At 39.0% G+C, this 17002-nt stretch overlaps 1 protein-coding gene across 1 annotated transcript in view; it reads right to left on the reverse strand.

Annotated features, from left to right (window-relative positions):
- Window positions 1–11210: 11210 nt before the first annotated feature.
- The window catches only part of efna3a (ephrin-A3a), a 56682-nt gene continuing 50890 nt past the window's right edge, over window positions 11211–17002 (reverse strand). The window contains exon 5 of the mRNA XM_053334550.1: window positions 11211–11329. Coding sequence (XP_053190525.1) covers window positions 11211–11329 — 119 coding nt within the window. The remainder of the gene's footprint in view (window positions 11330–17002) is intronic.

Consider the following 17002-nt stretch of genomic DNA (forward strand, 5'->3'; position numbering starts at 1 on the left):
TAACCCTTCATATCAGTGACTTGTCATCAGCCTGAGAAGTTTAACAGCTCAAATGTCCAAAATTGGTTGTGTTAAAACCAAAGTGTCACTCAAGCAAAAATCCACCATGAGATATTTATGTAACATCGTCTTATGCAGTTAAATTCCTGTTTGTCTCAAGGAAGACATTAATAATGCAAATAATTATCTAAAAATGTGTCTATATCAATATTAAACAATCTGGCATCAACCAACAACTGAAATTTGACAGTTTCATGTTGTCTGTGAATGAAAAAGCTCAAGAATTTGTCTTTTGATGGCTATTTTATCTGCTTTTCTGTTTCTAACTTCATAAGAGAGTCTACAGTCATATATCAAAAGTGAGAAATCCAAGTTCCTGGTAATAAACCATATCCTCTCTAGACCAGATTTCCTTTTAAAGGCTTGTTTACGTTCCTGACAAAATGTTCTCTCTTTGGAGCTTTCTGTAAATTTTAAACGGTATTATCTATTTCCTTTGATTCTTATTTGTGCCCGTCTGCAGCATCCTGAGTCGCTCAGCATGACATAAATACTCGGTCATAACATCTTTTTTGGAGACAAGCATTAGCTATTCCTGGACTTAAGTTTTGACCAGATGCCCAAAGTGTGGGCACATGTACACATCTGCACACACACACACACACACACACACACACACACACACACACACACACACACACACACACACATGCATGAGGTCCGTGGCTGTTTGTGTGTGAGTCGGTCCCCAGCTGTTGAGTGCTGTGCAGATGTAGCAACCAGAAATGAGGGATTACAGCTAAATCTGGAGGGAGAGGAAGAGGAGGAGGAGGAGGGGAGTGATTAGAGAACAGCGTGGAGACTGGAGGGAAGGTTAGACTGTCTAAAATGAAGACAAGTGTTAAGAAGGGTTAGAGGAAATACACCCTGATAATAGAAAGATTAGACACAAATGATTAGAGGCCACAGGCAGAGTGTGTAGAGAAAATTAGAGAAAATGTGAGAAGGCGAGAGAACACATGGAGAAAGAAGAGAAGAGAGAGAAATTTCTTTGACAAGTAAAGGCTGGAGAGAAGGAAAAAAAGACTGTTAAAAAGAAAAACTATCCCATGGTGGGAATCTGTCGCACAGTCGTTTTTTATTTGATTGCGTATTCATTGATTTCTTAGACTGCAAAGGAGGCTGCGTCAGTGCCGGCAAGAAGACGCTGCAGTTAAAACATCTTAAATCTCACATCCATTAATATAATCACACATGGGAGAGGGCTGAGATGTTTTCTTTCTAAAACAGTTTCTGCAAAGTAACAGTGCAAATGTGTTTTCTATAATTCATAAGAAGCTTTAGCCGCCTAAATGGAAAAAACTGATAATGGTTTGCATTAGAAATAGGAAGGTTATATGAGTCGGGCTTTACTGATATGAATGAATGTAAATACATATAGACCGCCTAAACCAGGGAATAAAATCCCAAGTCCTATTACAGTCTCATATCTACCTCTATTTCTTCTAGCCTAGGGTTACAGTCATATCCTGCCCTCTTTAATATTCAAAGCATTTTCACACACATGCTGTTGCTGCAAGTACTAGAGGCTGTTTCAGACGGCAAATGTGGTCTGTTTGAGATTCTGTGATAACTTTTCCTCCACTTGTCAACACATTAGTCAACTGATCTGTGGAGGATTGGCAAGAGCCCAAATTAATGTGCGCAAAAGCAAAGCCCTCTAGGATGCTTAACGCTGTTCTAATTAAGATGCGCATTCACATTTCCCTGCCTCTTTCAACAACATGCCCAAGAACGTCTTGGACATGTTGTCACTTAAACCCTTAAATTGGTGGACTGTCATTGTAAAATTAGAAGTTGCCATTACATTTAGGCTCAAAGTTCAATAAATGCATGTTTTTGCATTTACAAGGAAACTACTTTATTCTAGTTTTCAAACAGAAATTTAGATTTTAACAAGACCTGCGTTGCTCTGAGGGCCAATTATCAGCTCAAAAGGGACTATTAATGAGATTGCATGCCAGCTCCACAGATCCTTCTCATCATGAGCGCTGCACATATCAGATAAGCAGCTGTGAAAAATAATAATGTGAAAACTGACACATCACACTTATTAGCTGCTTTGATAGCTTGCATGATGTCACTTGTGGACTGTCACGTCATCCTGCCATGTTCTGCTCGTATCTTTGTTGCAGGAGCTGGCATCATATTTCCCAGGGGAGAAAATGATGTCATTTTGGATCTCAAACTGTCTCCTCACCTCATCTCAGTGCAAACTCCTCTACCTGGGTCACTCTCCATTTGCGGAGGAGGAGAGTTGACTCACAGGGACCTAAAGCTGCAGTGTCAAGTCAAATCCAGACTTCTAAGATTAGAAGAGGTCCCATTAGGTTACTTTCAGAGCAGGGGACATGCATGTGAGATGCCACCTGCAACCAGGTGAACATGTTAATGTGATGGAAATCATTAGGGTTTAGTCAATGCTCTGACAGTGAAGATACAGGAAGATTGCTGCTTCCTTCTAGCCAGCTGAATCTAAGAATCAACAGAACTGGATTGTTGCTTCTTTGCATTGGAAGATTAAATTAAGGGGAGAGGTGCTATGGTGGGATGTAAATGTGTACTCAATTACTGTGCTTACTGTCCAGGAATAGTTCATTTCAAGAAATAATTTGCTTTCTTGCTGACAGTCAGATGAAAAGACTAATACCAATTTTGTGTTTGTCTGTTAAATATGAAGCAGGAGCCGGGCCAGGGTCAATTAAGCTTAATATGAAGTCTGGAAACTGAGAGAAAAAGCAGGCCTGGCTCCGTCCAAAAGCGAAAAAAATCTGCCATCATCCTCAAAAGCTCACAAATCAACATTTTATAAGTCATTTGTTTAATCTGTACAAAACCCAGAGTGTAAAAACAACAAATTGCAGTTTTATGGGGGTTATGTGACAGGCTATTTCTTGACTGTGCACAGTGACTTTCTGAAGTCTCCACTGGTTGCCTAGCAACCTCATGAAAAGAAAACAATGTCTTATTATTCCTTCAATGGATAATGAAAAGAATGGATTAGTTGCTGCCCTAACTACTTCTCAGCAAGCACACTATTCACACTATTCCTTTAAGTATAAATCCAAGGTATTTTTTACTTACTGAAGGTTTCAGATTCATGACAACTGATATTCTACATCACCAAAAAGGAACAAAAGAGGAACATATTGCACTTTTATGCCACTGCAATTATTTGTTGCTATGAAGCAAGATTTTGTGTAAAGACATTTAATGAGTCTAAAAGATATGGAGCATTGTTATAAAAACAAATTACCCAACAGTATATATATATGTTCAAACTAGCTGCTGCTCCACCAGCTACAACAGTACAATACTAATTGCATATGAATACATCAGTAATAATGAAATAATTATATAATACGTAACACTAAAACTGCCATTTACTTACTTACTGTACTTTTCTTTATACTTTAGGTTTATCATGATAATGCACTGTCCCTAAATCTTAATTAATATTTAATGCAGGAGTAAAGGAATATTTTTGTACAGTTGTTATTAAGTAAAGGATCTGAATGTTTCCTCCATCACTACAAATGCACGAGGACATTCAAAGAGTAATGCTTCCTTCCTAGCTCTGCCCAGCCTCTAACTGTCTACTCAAATATGAGTCTCAAGCAGAGTATTGCTTAGAGGAAAAAGGGTATTTATACTCATAGAAGCTTTTTTTTGCTTTTGGCCAAGTCGTTCTATCTATTAACAAAAAACAAAAACTGAAACAACAGGCAGGTAATCAAACAGACATTGAGGCAAGCAAGGCAGTTGTTTGGTTACAATAATGTGGTGGGCATTAGTGCATGACAATAATTACAGATACTGTACCAAACCATCTGAGTCTTGTCAAGGTTAGGTTGCTCCCTCCAGACATATACCCACTAAAGCTGTCCTATTGTTCTTTAACCATATCATTTTTCCAGTTGAGTCTCCCCAGCATCTTTTCACATGCAACAGTTTCCATCAGTTTCCAATTAGCCCCTGCTCATATTCAGTGTAGGAGTTTGCAGCACAGGTTATAAAGCCAGTTGTTAATCCTCTAAATGCACATTTACTCAACCATGGCACTACAGTTTTGTCTCCAAGGAGACAACGAGACAAAACTTTGGTGATCTAGGCAGTTCACACTCTAATCATTCACTCATATACTCAATAACCATGACTCTTTCTCATAATGTGTGCATGTATGTATGTACTGTGTTCTGTTTACATTGCCAACTTAAACGTTTTTTTTAAATTAGATCCATTTTATTGAGTCTTGTTTAATAATATCTATGAATTATTTTATATTGACAAAATGTGCCTCTGGCTTCTCTGATATATTCCCCGTTGTTGTGAAGAATCCTCTCCTAGGTTTTTTCATCAAATGTATACAACCCAGGTCTTTTCCCCATATCAACCTCAAGTTTTTATAACCATTGTTTTTTTTTACCCAGGGACATATCTCATACTACTTTGACGCTTTATGAAACAGTGTTGGAAGTTATAGGTAGTACTTTATTGGGTTTGTTTCTTGATGGAAGTGAACTTTCCCTTTAATACATTGTATATAATTAGTAAATATTTCCAAATATGGACCAGATTGAAATGTTCCCTCAGTCTGTTATATGCCTCTTTGAATAGGTCATTTATGATTCTGATACCTTGTATTAACCACTGAGCCCAATAGATTGTCTGTTTATTATTACTTATTTGTACTTTGGGGTGTACCATATGGATGCATATTTTTTAGATTATTATGAGAGATCTTACATTTTTTTTACATACTTTTTGCCAAGCTATCTTTAAATATGTTAGAACTGGATTCATCATATTATTTTTCCCCTTTTTAATATTTGTGCTAGAGCCTCAATAGGTTTAAAAGCAGAAGTAAGCCAATCAGGATCCAATCCAATTAAGAATTTGTTCCATCTCAGTTGTCTGGCAAGCTCATCCATTTAAAAAGAAATAGTGTAATATTTTATATTGGGTAATAATAGGCCTCCTCCTTTCTTTGGCTGCCAGAGCTTGTCCACATGAATTCTAGGCTTTCAACTCTCTCAAAGAAAGTATTTAATCATATTGTTATATCTTAGTAGCAGTTGTTGTGGAATACATATTGGTATCATTCCAGTTAAGTAATTTATCTGTGGGACTATAAATATCTTTATTGCGTTCACTTTATCCATAACGTCAAGCATAACTTACTCCAATTATCCAGATTAACTTCAATTTTGTTTAATAGTGTTTCCATGTTAGTGGTGATAACGTTTCCTTTATTTGGGTTCAATTCCATCCCTGAATATTTTAAAGATTTTGCAAACCATTTAAAATTAAATGCAGATAGTATGTTTCTTCTGCCAATTAACTTTGCAACCAGATAATTTGGAGTATACTTCAGGAACGTCTAGCAGCACTGTTTTAGAGTTGGCAGGATCTTGAGTCAGCCCCAAAATGTTATCAGCATAAAGAAAATAATGTGTTCCCTGCTGCCTTCAGAAACTCCTTTAATTCTTCCTCTCTAATCGATGTGGCTAGTAGTTCGAGGAAAACCGTTGCACAGGAGTGGACTGAGATGCCATTCTTGATATATTAATGAATGAAGATATTATCCCATTAGTGAAAAATGCAGGGCTGGGGAATGAATGTAGAATATTCATTCATTTACAAAAAACATCAGTATAGCAAATAACAAAGTCCTATTAAATGCTTCTTTGGGCATCGAGTGATATCGCTGACAAAGTTCTGTTCATCCACATTAATTGTAATTATCAGTTGATGATGAATAGAAAAATTAAGGACAAACTTGTATTTCCATGAAAACAGACATAACATGATAATACAGCCATCATCCCTGAACTAATATAATCCTGACGGGTTAAGAAAAATGTTTTGTACTGCAGGTCAGTACATCCTTTCAACTGTTACGTAAGAGACAATATTCTATGAAGTTATTTTTATTTGGCACGGTGTGGCTTTTGATGGCCTTATTAAAATCTGATTTATTTTTCTTAACATTCTTTTTTTAGTCATACTAAACAGCTGCTGGAGTTCAGTATTTAGTCATAGTGCACTCCAGCAGCTTAACCCATAATTTAGACCTGCTTACATGAGATAGCAAAATCTATTCAGGCTACACAGACCGCATAATACATAAACCAACCCAGTGTTTGTTTTATGAATTCAATCTTTATCTTATATGTTGACATACTTACAGGAAATCTGTTGCACAATGTTTTTCAGATGTCCTGTGTGGAGCTCAATGACAGCTTCAATAACAGAAACACAGAGTGAAAGAAAGCTTTGGCGACACCTATGGGTGGAAAGTAGTTTAGTTGGTTACACACTGATATTAGTAAAATATTCCACGTAAGATCTGCTGTTTGCCAACATGTCAGCTGGCAGAGATGTTGTTTTTGGCATTTGACACACATCAAATTGTTAACCATCTTGTTACACACACACACACACACACACACACACACACAGACACACACACACACACACACACACACACACAAAAAAACGGGGAGCTGCTGAAAAATATAAAAAGAGTGCACAAATACAGGCAGTGAATGACATACAGAACACTGAAAAGGGGCTTGGATTGGTGATTGCAAGGCATTTTACTTAATATAAATATGACCAATACAATCTGAGAACTAAAGAAAGTGGACTGTGATGTGAGTAACATTTTAGGTAAACACTGGAGCTGGAGCTGGCACTGGAGCATGTTTTCATTTTTACTCTGTGAAATGTACGTCATACAAGCTTTGGCAACAAAAACTGTGCCAATAGTGATCACAGTGCATTTTCTGCAAAGAAATATCTCAGGTGGGCTCTCAGGTTGCTCATTAACTGCAGAATATGTAGTTCATTTCCAGGTTCCTCCTCTTCACATCAAAATCTTTGAACAACCTGAGTGAATGTGTAGGGAAAATGCTTTTGACAGAAGCAACTGCTAGTTTTCTTTCTCGTGTAGTGCAAATCCTAAACAACCCCCCCTCATCCCCCCACCAACAAAAAAGACAACACAAAACGAAACCCTTTTGTCAATTAGATCATCATCATCATCATTTTCTGGTCTGATGCATTTGAATGAGCTACAATTCATTTTTATTACTCCCAACTTTAAAATTGAAAATTCCAAGTAGTACTTGAAGGCAGCGTTCGTCTCAGTGATTGTCTCATTGATGTCCTGAGCTATAACAAGTTCTCTGAGGAGGAGGCATCTGTTTCATTGTTTAGGCCAGACGGTGCAGCTTGTCAGGGGAATTCTTCTAGACGGCACAGGCCTGCCCATGCTACAGATGGCTTATCTCACGGTAAATGATTCGGAAAACGATAATATGCCTCCAAACGGAGAAGAGGTCATCTCCTTTTGCTAATGGAATGTCTTCCTTAGTTAGACTCTGGACAGAGCACTTGTTAGCTATCTATTTCATGGCAGAAATGTAAGGCTCTATGTCAGTTGTTCAGGGAAAGGTAGGCATCTTTAATCTGCTGGCAACACTCCTGATCCTCTTATTTGAACAGTAAGCAGATCAATTAATGTTTCATTTAGGCACAGGCAAAACATAAGCTTTTCCAGCCAGGAATTTAAGGTGTAAATATGACAGCATTAATTCTCTTAACATGCCTAACCAGACACATCCTCGCTGCCAAAACGTGAAGCTGGCCGATTTACTGCAAAAATGATGGTTTAAGTTGTCAACTCAGGCCCCGGAGCAGAAGCTAAAACCCTTCGCCTGTTCACTCAGTGTCAAAACACTGAACGTTTATGTGCAAGTCCAAACCTATAAGTAAGCAAGAGGACAGTAAGCCTAGACCTACTGTAATATTCAGCAATTATCAGACTTTCAGCTAAATGCACAAATGTCAGAGTGAATCAGAAGTAGCACTCTCACGACAGCTGTGAAATAGACATTAATAGATGTGATTGTGTTGCCTTGTAACCTGCCTGGTTAAGTATGACTCACTATATGTCAAGTTAATTGTCAATCACATAACCTATATTAAATTAACTACTACATTTCTTGGCAGCACGCCTTAACACACACACACACACACACACACACACACACACACACACACACGCAAATACTCTTTGACCCAGGTCTGGAAGTGAGAAGTACAAGCCAACAGCCGACAGCAGAATCTGCTCTACTTCTTTCGCTTTCTCTTTCATGTGATTTCAGCCCTGATGTGTGACATCAAAGACAAAATCTTATCAGCCCCCTCTGTCCCTTCTGACATGGACATTAGTGCATCTGAGACATGCGTCCCTCCCCATTGTCAGCTTCTTTCTGTTCTGCGTAGAAAGATTAGAAAGAAGCTGACAGGGGCGAAGTGAAAGGAGAGTGACGGAGGGAGACAGATTTGTGCAGACATGAATGGCTTGCAGGTGTTTTTCTTTTCTCTCTTTTTTTTTGAGAAAAAGAAAATGGATAGAGTGGGAGATGTGGAGCCGTGACTTTCTTTGCACGCTGTCATTATGTTTTACGGCAAAAGAAGCGAGATGTTGTAAGGATGGGCCATGTGAGAAAGAGTGATAGTTAAACACCAAGAGTATGTGCAGCACAAGGACTGTGTTTACATGTCTGCTTGTTACCAATGTATCTAAAAGTGAAGGGTGAGAAAAAGAGAGAGAGAGAGAGTATTGCCTTCAAGTAGCGCTCAAGAAAAACAAACAGAAGTGAGTGCAGGGTGAATGAAGGTGAAGGAGTCACTGTTAACATAAAGAAAGGGCAGATGGAGGCAGGTAGAAGATGGCTGTGTGTTATTTCCATGCAAAGAAAACTGACATGCACCTTTAAATAAGTTCACAAAAGTAAATTTGCAAAAAGATTTTAATTGGCATTGTTTTAATCATTCTTGGTTCAATTTACAGTTTTTTTTAATTCATTCTTGTCAAAGGTAAACACATTTTCTTGTGGTTGTCCTCAACATTAGTAAATGCTTTTCGCCCGCTTCCCAAACCCCGTAATTAACATTACAGAAGAGCACATTCTCTCAAACACACTTGCATATTCAGATCCTACAAACGACTCCTTAACAGGTACGAAATTTCTAAGTGCCACATACTCAGAAAGCGCGGACAAACACATTCTACATACATACGCACACAAATGTGCACACATATGTTTTGACTCTTGCTCGCTCCCAAACACGCACATACACACACACATGCACGCAGAAAAGCAGGCAGATAAAGCCTCACACACACACGCTCATACACGCTTGTGCACGCACATTCCATAACCGGCATGTATTATAAATATACATTACAATGCAGACTCCTGCGTTTCGCAAGCACAGCACTTGAGGAATGCTGCCCTTCCATCAACATCAGCTCTGTCTGTGCACTCACAGTTAGTTTATGACATGCTCTTCAGCAACATGATCTGGTTAGAAGTATCTGTTACATGAGAGTAGGGTTACTGAGTGTATGTCCCTACTGATTAGTCATAACCAATAACCCTCTTGTCTTGTTTTGTCAGGCTGAATTACATCTGACTATTTATCTACACAAGCAAATGCTGCAGTAAAAATTCCACCGTTTGAAAAAAATGATAAAAAATGGCACAATAGCTTATTGAGCAAAGGCCTACAAATGCACACTAATAAATTAGGTAGATAAATAATATACTTTAATGTTAAAATAAATACATTTGAAAAGTAAATAAATTAAAAAAGCACAACATTGTAATCTGATTAATGCCAGCCTACGTTGTCCTGTATTACAATATAAAAAAAGTGAACTTTTCTTTATTTGCACATTCACACGTGTTGTGTTTTTTTGTTTTGTTTGTTTTTTGTTTTTTTGTTTGTTTTTTTTAACAAAATGGCGGCAGCGTTACTTTGAGACTCAAAGCACAAATTCTCCTCAGGCACCTGTCGCACTCTGGCGACTGTATGGGGTCGTTTCCATGGTGACTCTGACTGCTGTAATGGCCATCAGCACTGATTGGCTGGGAACCTCTGAAGTGGAAAAGGAAAAGACAGGGTTGTCTGGGATTAAAAGGGAACTTGCTGCTGAGAGTGGTTCTAAGAATTGTAAATTAGTGGTATTCTGAATGACTCTGCTGATTGCTGCGAGGAGAAAGGTTTGACATCCGGAAAATCTACGCCAAGTGCTTAAGATAAATGCATCAGAACAAAACACACATCTACCACTGTCTAAGTGCCATCAAATTACTAGTCCTGGGTCTGTATTTTTCTAGGGTTGTTACAGTGTGAAGGCAAGAAAAGCAGACAAAGGACTAGTTCTAAGAGGGCACTTGCTATCCTCTAAGAAATGCAGGCTTTGCATCTGTACCTATCACAAAGCCAGGGGTATTTTTGATGTCTGGAGAAAATGGATTCTTGAAAGGCCCGTGGATATCCTCACAAAGTCCTTCCCTTTTCTTAAGAAACACCTTGGGCTCCTATTACCGGCAGCTCCCTCACACCAACGTGAAAACATTCCTCAACGTCCAGGACAATAGCAGCAGTTCTCATCACTGACTGATTATATAAATATCCTGTATAGCTCAGGTAAGATCAGTACAGTTCCAGAGTCCAGCTTGCTCTTCACTACATCAAAGTGGATTTAATCCAGGAGCATACTTGGTCCGTGGTCCAAGGCCTAAAATCCACTGCAAAGTCCACTCCTGTTATGTTTGCCGCCTTCTTCAAATCTTACAGTTACAAAAACCTAAGATGCAGTTTAAAATCCTCAGGTGATTTGATATCCATGCTACAATAAGTAAGAGTGTGTAGTCTACATCCAACTCATTACTAGTTCACTTTCTCACTCGCCTGTCGGCTGCCAGGCGTGATAGCAGCACAGAAGTCTGATTTTGAATATAGATTGTGGTTATGGTCTCCATGTTGTGGCGAACACACCTGTATGAAATTCTGTGGTATTCTTATGATAATGATGTCCAAAAACACATGGAGTGTCAAAATACACTGGTGTAATTATGACAGCAAAAAGGCCTCTCCTTTTTTTTTTTTTAAAAAAGTTCAATAAGTAAAGTTGAAGGATTTTTTTCTTCTTCTGTGTCCTTTTGATTGTGGTTTTGTTGCACTTCTACTGTGTTTCTGCAAACTTTCTCATGAAAAACTCGCCGTTGGTGGATACAAAGCCCTTTGGACAAGGCGGTCCAGTTAAGCATCACTCATGGTGACAGTCGCTAGGACAAGAGGACAGCAGACACAAGCAGCATTGCCACAGTGAGAAGAAGGCGGTCACGTGAGGGGCTACTGCCACTGACACTTTTCTCCAGTTTGGGAACTTCAGGGTTAAATTCATCTGGAGAGAAAAAGCACAAGGGAGAGAAAGTAAGAAAGTGAGAAAAGAGAGACTGTGAGTATGAATCAGCGAGAGAGATAGTGTGTGCATGTGTGAGACAGAGGGAAACAAACCATTACTGTACTACATTATTAATTCATCAATCTCCAGACAATGTGTGATTCATGCAAATTGTGCTTTAACATATGCAGAGAAAAAGACATGATGCAATTATCAACAAACCACCAATTATCATCAGCACTGCTACATATGGCCATTTCCCCCTAGGGAGAGAAAATTAAAAGCACTTTAGTTTCTGATCTGATTTTTTTGTTTTTTGTTACTCACGTATTCCTATTTTCACACTAATGATGTTTTTATCCTAGAGGGATTTCAATCAAACCAAATTACTTAGGTCTTGTCATTGATTAGACACAACAGAACATTAGCTGGAGGGGAAAGACGCAGAAAGAGCTGGGACAACACATTTTGTAGTATTTGGTAAAAAGTGGATTACACTGAGTCATTATGCTTTGTCTTGACATAATGTTTCCCATTATACGTAGAGGGTTATGACCTGCCAAACGAAAGCAAATGGAACCAAACAGAGCCTTGCTGTGCACAATTACACTTCCATCACACATTTTAGAGCTACCTGAGGTAGCTGCAATGAGGTGTTAGAAAAACCTGTCTTTTTCCATAAAGTAATCTAAGTAAGTGCAGAAGAAAGCTGCAATTTCTTACTGACGTCAGTCACATTAAGCCACATCAGACATAAAAGAGAGGTGTAGGTGAAGAGGAGAAAGTTTTCAGCCTTAAGATGTGACGACACACTAATGGTACGTTGTACATTATCAGGAAATTTGAGTTTAACAACTCAAAATCACACCGGAGGCAGAAAAATATACTTGTTTTGATACAAAACATAATAAAGTTGTTTTGCAAATTGCACCTCAAAACTGACAAAATCTTGTCTGTCTTTTCAAATTCCATTACTTTTACTTCTGTCAGTCTATCCTCAATGTAAAATCCTTTTCTGAAATCTGTTCCAATGTGAAAATGTATCAAGAAAATGAAGCAAGGTGTCATCAAGATACTGTTTCACACCAACATTAAAGCCAGGTCTGGAATTTGCTGAGTATAATAGAGGCAGTAACAGCTACAACTAAAAACAAGGTAGGTGATAAGAGATATCAGATGAAGACAACAAACATATGACAGGTGATGTCCAATGAATGTACGGAATTTTGTTTTTGCTGTCTCTAAGAGTAAACCATCCAACCACTCTGGTTTGTCCTGGTCATGTGCGACTCCTGCCCACGTCAAAGTTGGTCTTTGAAAACACAAAACATCTGTCTGCAGCACTGAGTCACGACACTGACAATCACACTACCCCGCACCGGGATGAAACAGAAAACAGACAGTGAAGGCAGGAGGGAGAATATAAACCGGCATTGCCTCAGGTAGAGCTCACAGGTCACAACCTGGCCTCCATACTGTCCAGTTTCATAAAATGTACACTCAGTGACCAGGAAAGGGAACAACCTGCCTCTGCAAAAGAAGTTATCCTCATGACCTTTACATAAACAAGTACATGCAGTAAGAACTCTATGAGCACAGTTGCTTTGCATTTAAACAGATTCACTTCATAAGATATAACTTATTTGTGAGTTCCGGAGGCTTTGACACTCACAACGGTGTACAAAATGCAATCATTCTTCAAAAACCTTGCTATTTAGGGAGGCTGCCCTTGGAAGATGAATGTGGGGGACATCTTGTGCTTCAGGCCATAACAAGTTATCCACAGTATGACACCTCACATCACAGTACAATTGTGGGATACAGCAATCAATTTCAGAGCACACAATCCGGTGTAGTCGTGTCTGTATAAGGTATAACAACAGACGAGTGCGCGGGGTAGATTTCCAGTCCATGGTAAACTGCCCAAGGCATTTACAGTGAGATAAGAAACATCAGCTTGAGACTGTCGATGAGTGGAAAAAGGTTGTCTGGTCTGATAAATCCTTGTGCCAACTACAGTTCACCACAACGAGGGTGGACCCGCAGTGAGGCGTAAACAACATGAGATGATGGACCCATCGTGCTATAGAGGTCAGTGGGGGAGGTGTAAAATGTATTCAACAGCCTTACATTTAGTCTATAAATACCTGCAGATCAATGCAATAATACCAGAGTATAGTTTAATGTCATAGCAGGTTCAGACTGTACATTTATGACCATTACAAAGAGAATGCTCTTCGTCATGCTGAAATAATTGTCCGGGAATGCCTTCAACCTTGGGCAGCAGTGATGTCTTTGTGCCGTTAAAGCTGATTACTGACTTAGCTTTAATACTGGGAGGCTACATGCCCATTGTTAAGATGGGCAAAGCTACAAAGCTTTATCAGAACAAAGAGTGATTGAACATGTTTCTGAAGTAGAAGCATCTTCTGGTCACTGAGTGTACAGAGAGTCTACTCTATAAAAAGTCTTTTGGTGTTCATTGTTGTTGAGAATATTTGCATATAACAAGACACTTGGCACAGATGAATCAAGGCTGCCAGTGTCTATTGATGGTTCTTAAAATGATTTGTTTCCTGTTGCTCCATCCTTTAATTTATGCTCCAACCTTTCCTCCTCCACCATTGCTGCTGACATTTAATATAGGAGGAAAGTGTTTAAGACTTTTATGATTAATTCAAGAACAAAGCAGCAAGACTGGCGCTAAATTCTTGTACAGTAGCACATCTGTGGAAATAAGTCGTTTGCTATACGATGCTCTGCCATAAATAATCTCTCTAAGCTATTCATAACTCAAACGTAGTGTACTGTCTCAACACTCAATGCGTAATTGCTGAGTTCTGGGAACACTTTGATATTGCTGCATCAAAGTCTAATGAGGCAAGAAACACGAGCGGTCAGATGATCAGACAGGTTGTAAACAAGCCGACAGCAGCCCATTACACCAAAGCGATTCACGAGCACCAGTTATATGTAGATTGTGTGTAACAGTTGCAATGTCAAATGTTTCGCAAATGACTGTTTCTCACAAATTGCAGGCACACTTGTGAGTCTTACTGTTCTGATTAGTGAATGAGTGTTAAATGAGTGCGAAATGGGCCACAGATTAGTTAGATTATCAAAACGTGTTTATTTTGAGGTAAAATCGAAAGTGAGCACACCCGAAATGTGGGTAAAAAAGGAAAACTTCATTTTTATTTTCTTTTCCATAAGTTTCTCTAACCTGGGGTTTGTTAAAAGGTGTGTGATCATGCAACATGCAATTAAAATTAAACTATGAAACTGTGAAAAGTATTACCGAAATTGATTAAACCAAAACTTTTCTGAGAACACTGTTAAAGCAAAACGATGGGAAGCAAAACTAATAAAGGAAGAGGGCGACAGCAAGTCCAACCATATGAGGAGAGAAGGGGAGAGATTTGTTGATGCTGAGCCAGTCTGTGGGCTGGTCTGGTCCTGAGGGTGAGTCAGAGAGTGGGTGTCCAGCGGTCAGCAGAGCCATCAAGGGTACGGGTTGTTTTTAAGTGTGCGTGTGAGTGTGCATAAATCTGTGTGTCTGGATTTTTGTTATGCCTCCAAATGTATTCAGCAAAATGCATCACAACGCTAGAGGCTATGATTTTTTATGATTCCTTGCCAGTGTGTGTGTGTTTTTTTTAATATTAAATTCTACGTAAGCTCGAGCCTGAGTTACTGCTGAGCAATTCGCCCACCACTGAGCTTTTCTTTCTTCCACTGCCCCTTCTATCTGCCCCCCCCTTCTCTGCCCCCACTATGGTTTATATTTCTTTTTCTGCCTGTTTCCCTCTCTCTCTCTTTCTGCCTTATCTGTCCCTCTTTCTGTCTCTCTTTCACTGCTTCCATCCTCTCTTTTATCTCTGACTTTCTCTATCTCACTTTGTCTCTCGCTCTCCTTTTTGCCAGCCTCCCCCTGACTCCCTCTCTACCCCTGTCTCTCTTTTCTGCCTTTGTCTTTCTCTTTCTCTCTCTCTCGCTCTCTCTCTCTCTCTCTCTGAAGGTGCTCGTTGTTGATGGCTCAAGAGCTCTTTTCACTCTATCTCTGTTGGTGTCAGTTTCCATCTCAGGCAGGTCACACTCTCTTAGCCCTCGTCACAGACTGCCTACAGCTCCCAGAAACAAGCATACTAAATGATTCCCGGCAAGAGGCTTTTGTTTGAGATGGGGATGAAGAAAGAGAAATGAAAAATACAGGGTTTATGTAACCACTCAGCTGCACAATTGACTCGCTCGCTGACATGCTTTCTTCTTAGGTAAACACAGACCTTTCATTCCTTACAAGACCTCCACTGACCTTGTTCATTGGTGCAGGAAAAAGTAAATGGCGATGTGTGTGTCTTTGTTTGGAGTGGTTTTTGACAATTTAAAGAATATACATATTAAATATTAAAGAAAAAAGTATTTTTTTTAACTTGGGTCTTACTTTCATTGTTTTAGCTATAGTCTCGGTTAATCGTTGCACTCTGGGAAAGTGGAAGCATTGTTAAAAGCCCAGATGGGGCAAGAAAACAATGTGAAGATTTATTTAGCTATAAACAAAGATGGACAGTACGCATATAACCCAAACTGTCCTTTTGTAAACATCCATCACAGTTTACAGATACAATTCCTGCTTCTTGCTGTATTGTATAGTATCTTTGTATCTTTGTATTATAAACATTTTAGTTGCAGTCTTATTCAATCTAACCTCCAAATAAAGTGGTTTAGATAATCTGGCTAAACTGGCTTGTTTACAACCAGTTTTCCCCAGATATCAGCAAGAACATTTTACATGTTATAGCAGGAAAAGGAGACTCATGGCAGCATTCCATGCATGCAGGTTTCATAGCCCTTGTATTGTGCATGCTGGCTCAATGGCTTGGTTTACTGAGAAACCTAAATTAAATGGAGACATTCTTATTGTTATTACTAACACCTGTGCTTTTCTTGCCATAAAAAGCCTATATATGTACTGTACATGGGAAAGAGGCATGATGGCCAAAACCATGAAAATAAGACCCACAGTGTAATAAATTTGAATTATCCTTTCATGTTGCATAAAAGGTTTAATGCTCTAAGGGTTACGTGACTTTGTTTGTTTTATAACACAGATTCCTGAAAATACTGTATAAGCAGTGCACAGTATGAGTATAATAGTATAAGCAAGGTGCAAAGGGGGATTTTTCTCCCCTCTGGTCTATATATCCCTGCCTTTGCTGAGTTACTTTTTATCCACAGTGGAGAGAAAATGTTGTCCCCCTCATAGTGATTTATGCTGCTTCACCCATGGACCACATAAAATATCAAAACTAAAAATAGGCTATTAAAAAAAAAAAAAAAGGACTACAACGTTAGAACAGTCATCAGTGCAAGCAATCAAATCAGAAATGGACTTGACAATGAGTGACAGTAGAGATGATGAGAGTCTAGTCTACGTGATGACTCAGTAAGTGGACTGGGTTTTGCCTCCTTTCCTGCTCAGGAATTTGCAGAGATGTGAGTAAAAGAGGGGTGACATGCCACAGATGACCCCTCCACAGGAAAGCATAAAAAGAAGACAAAAGTCTGTCATCAAAATTGACTCTTTTCTCAGTCTGACAAGTTGGCATATACTGTAGCCTATTAATTTGTATCATGACAGCATGTTGTGCTATTGCATGTTGTGATTATTTTCTG

The sequence above is a fragment of the Scomber japonicus genome, chromosome 15 (genome assembly GCF_027409825.1).
Source record: "Scomber japonicus isolate fScoJap1 chromosome 15, fScoJap1.pri, whole genome shotgun sequence".
In the NCBI taxonomy this organism is placed as follows: Eukaryota; Metazoa; Chordata; class Actinopteri; order Scombriformes; family Scombridae; genus Scomber; species Scomber japonicus.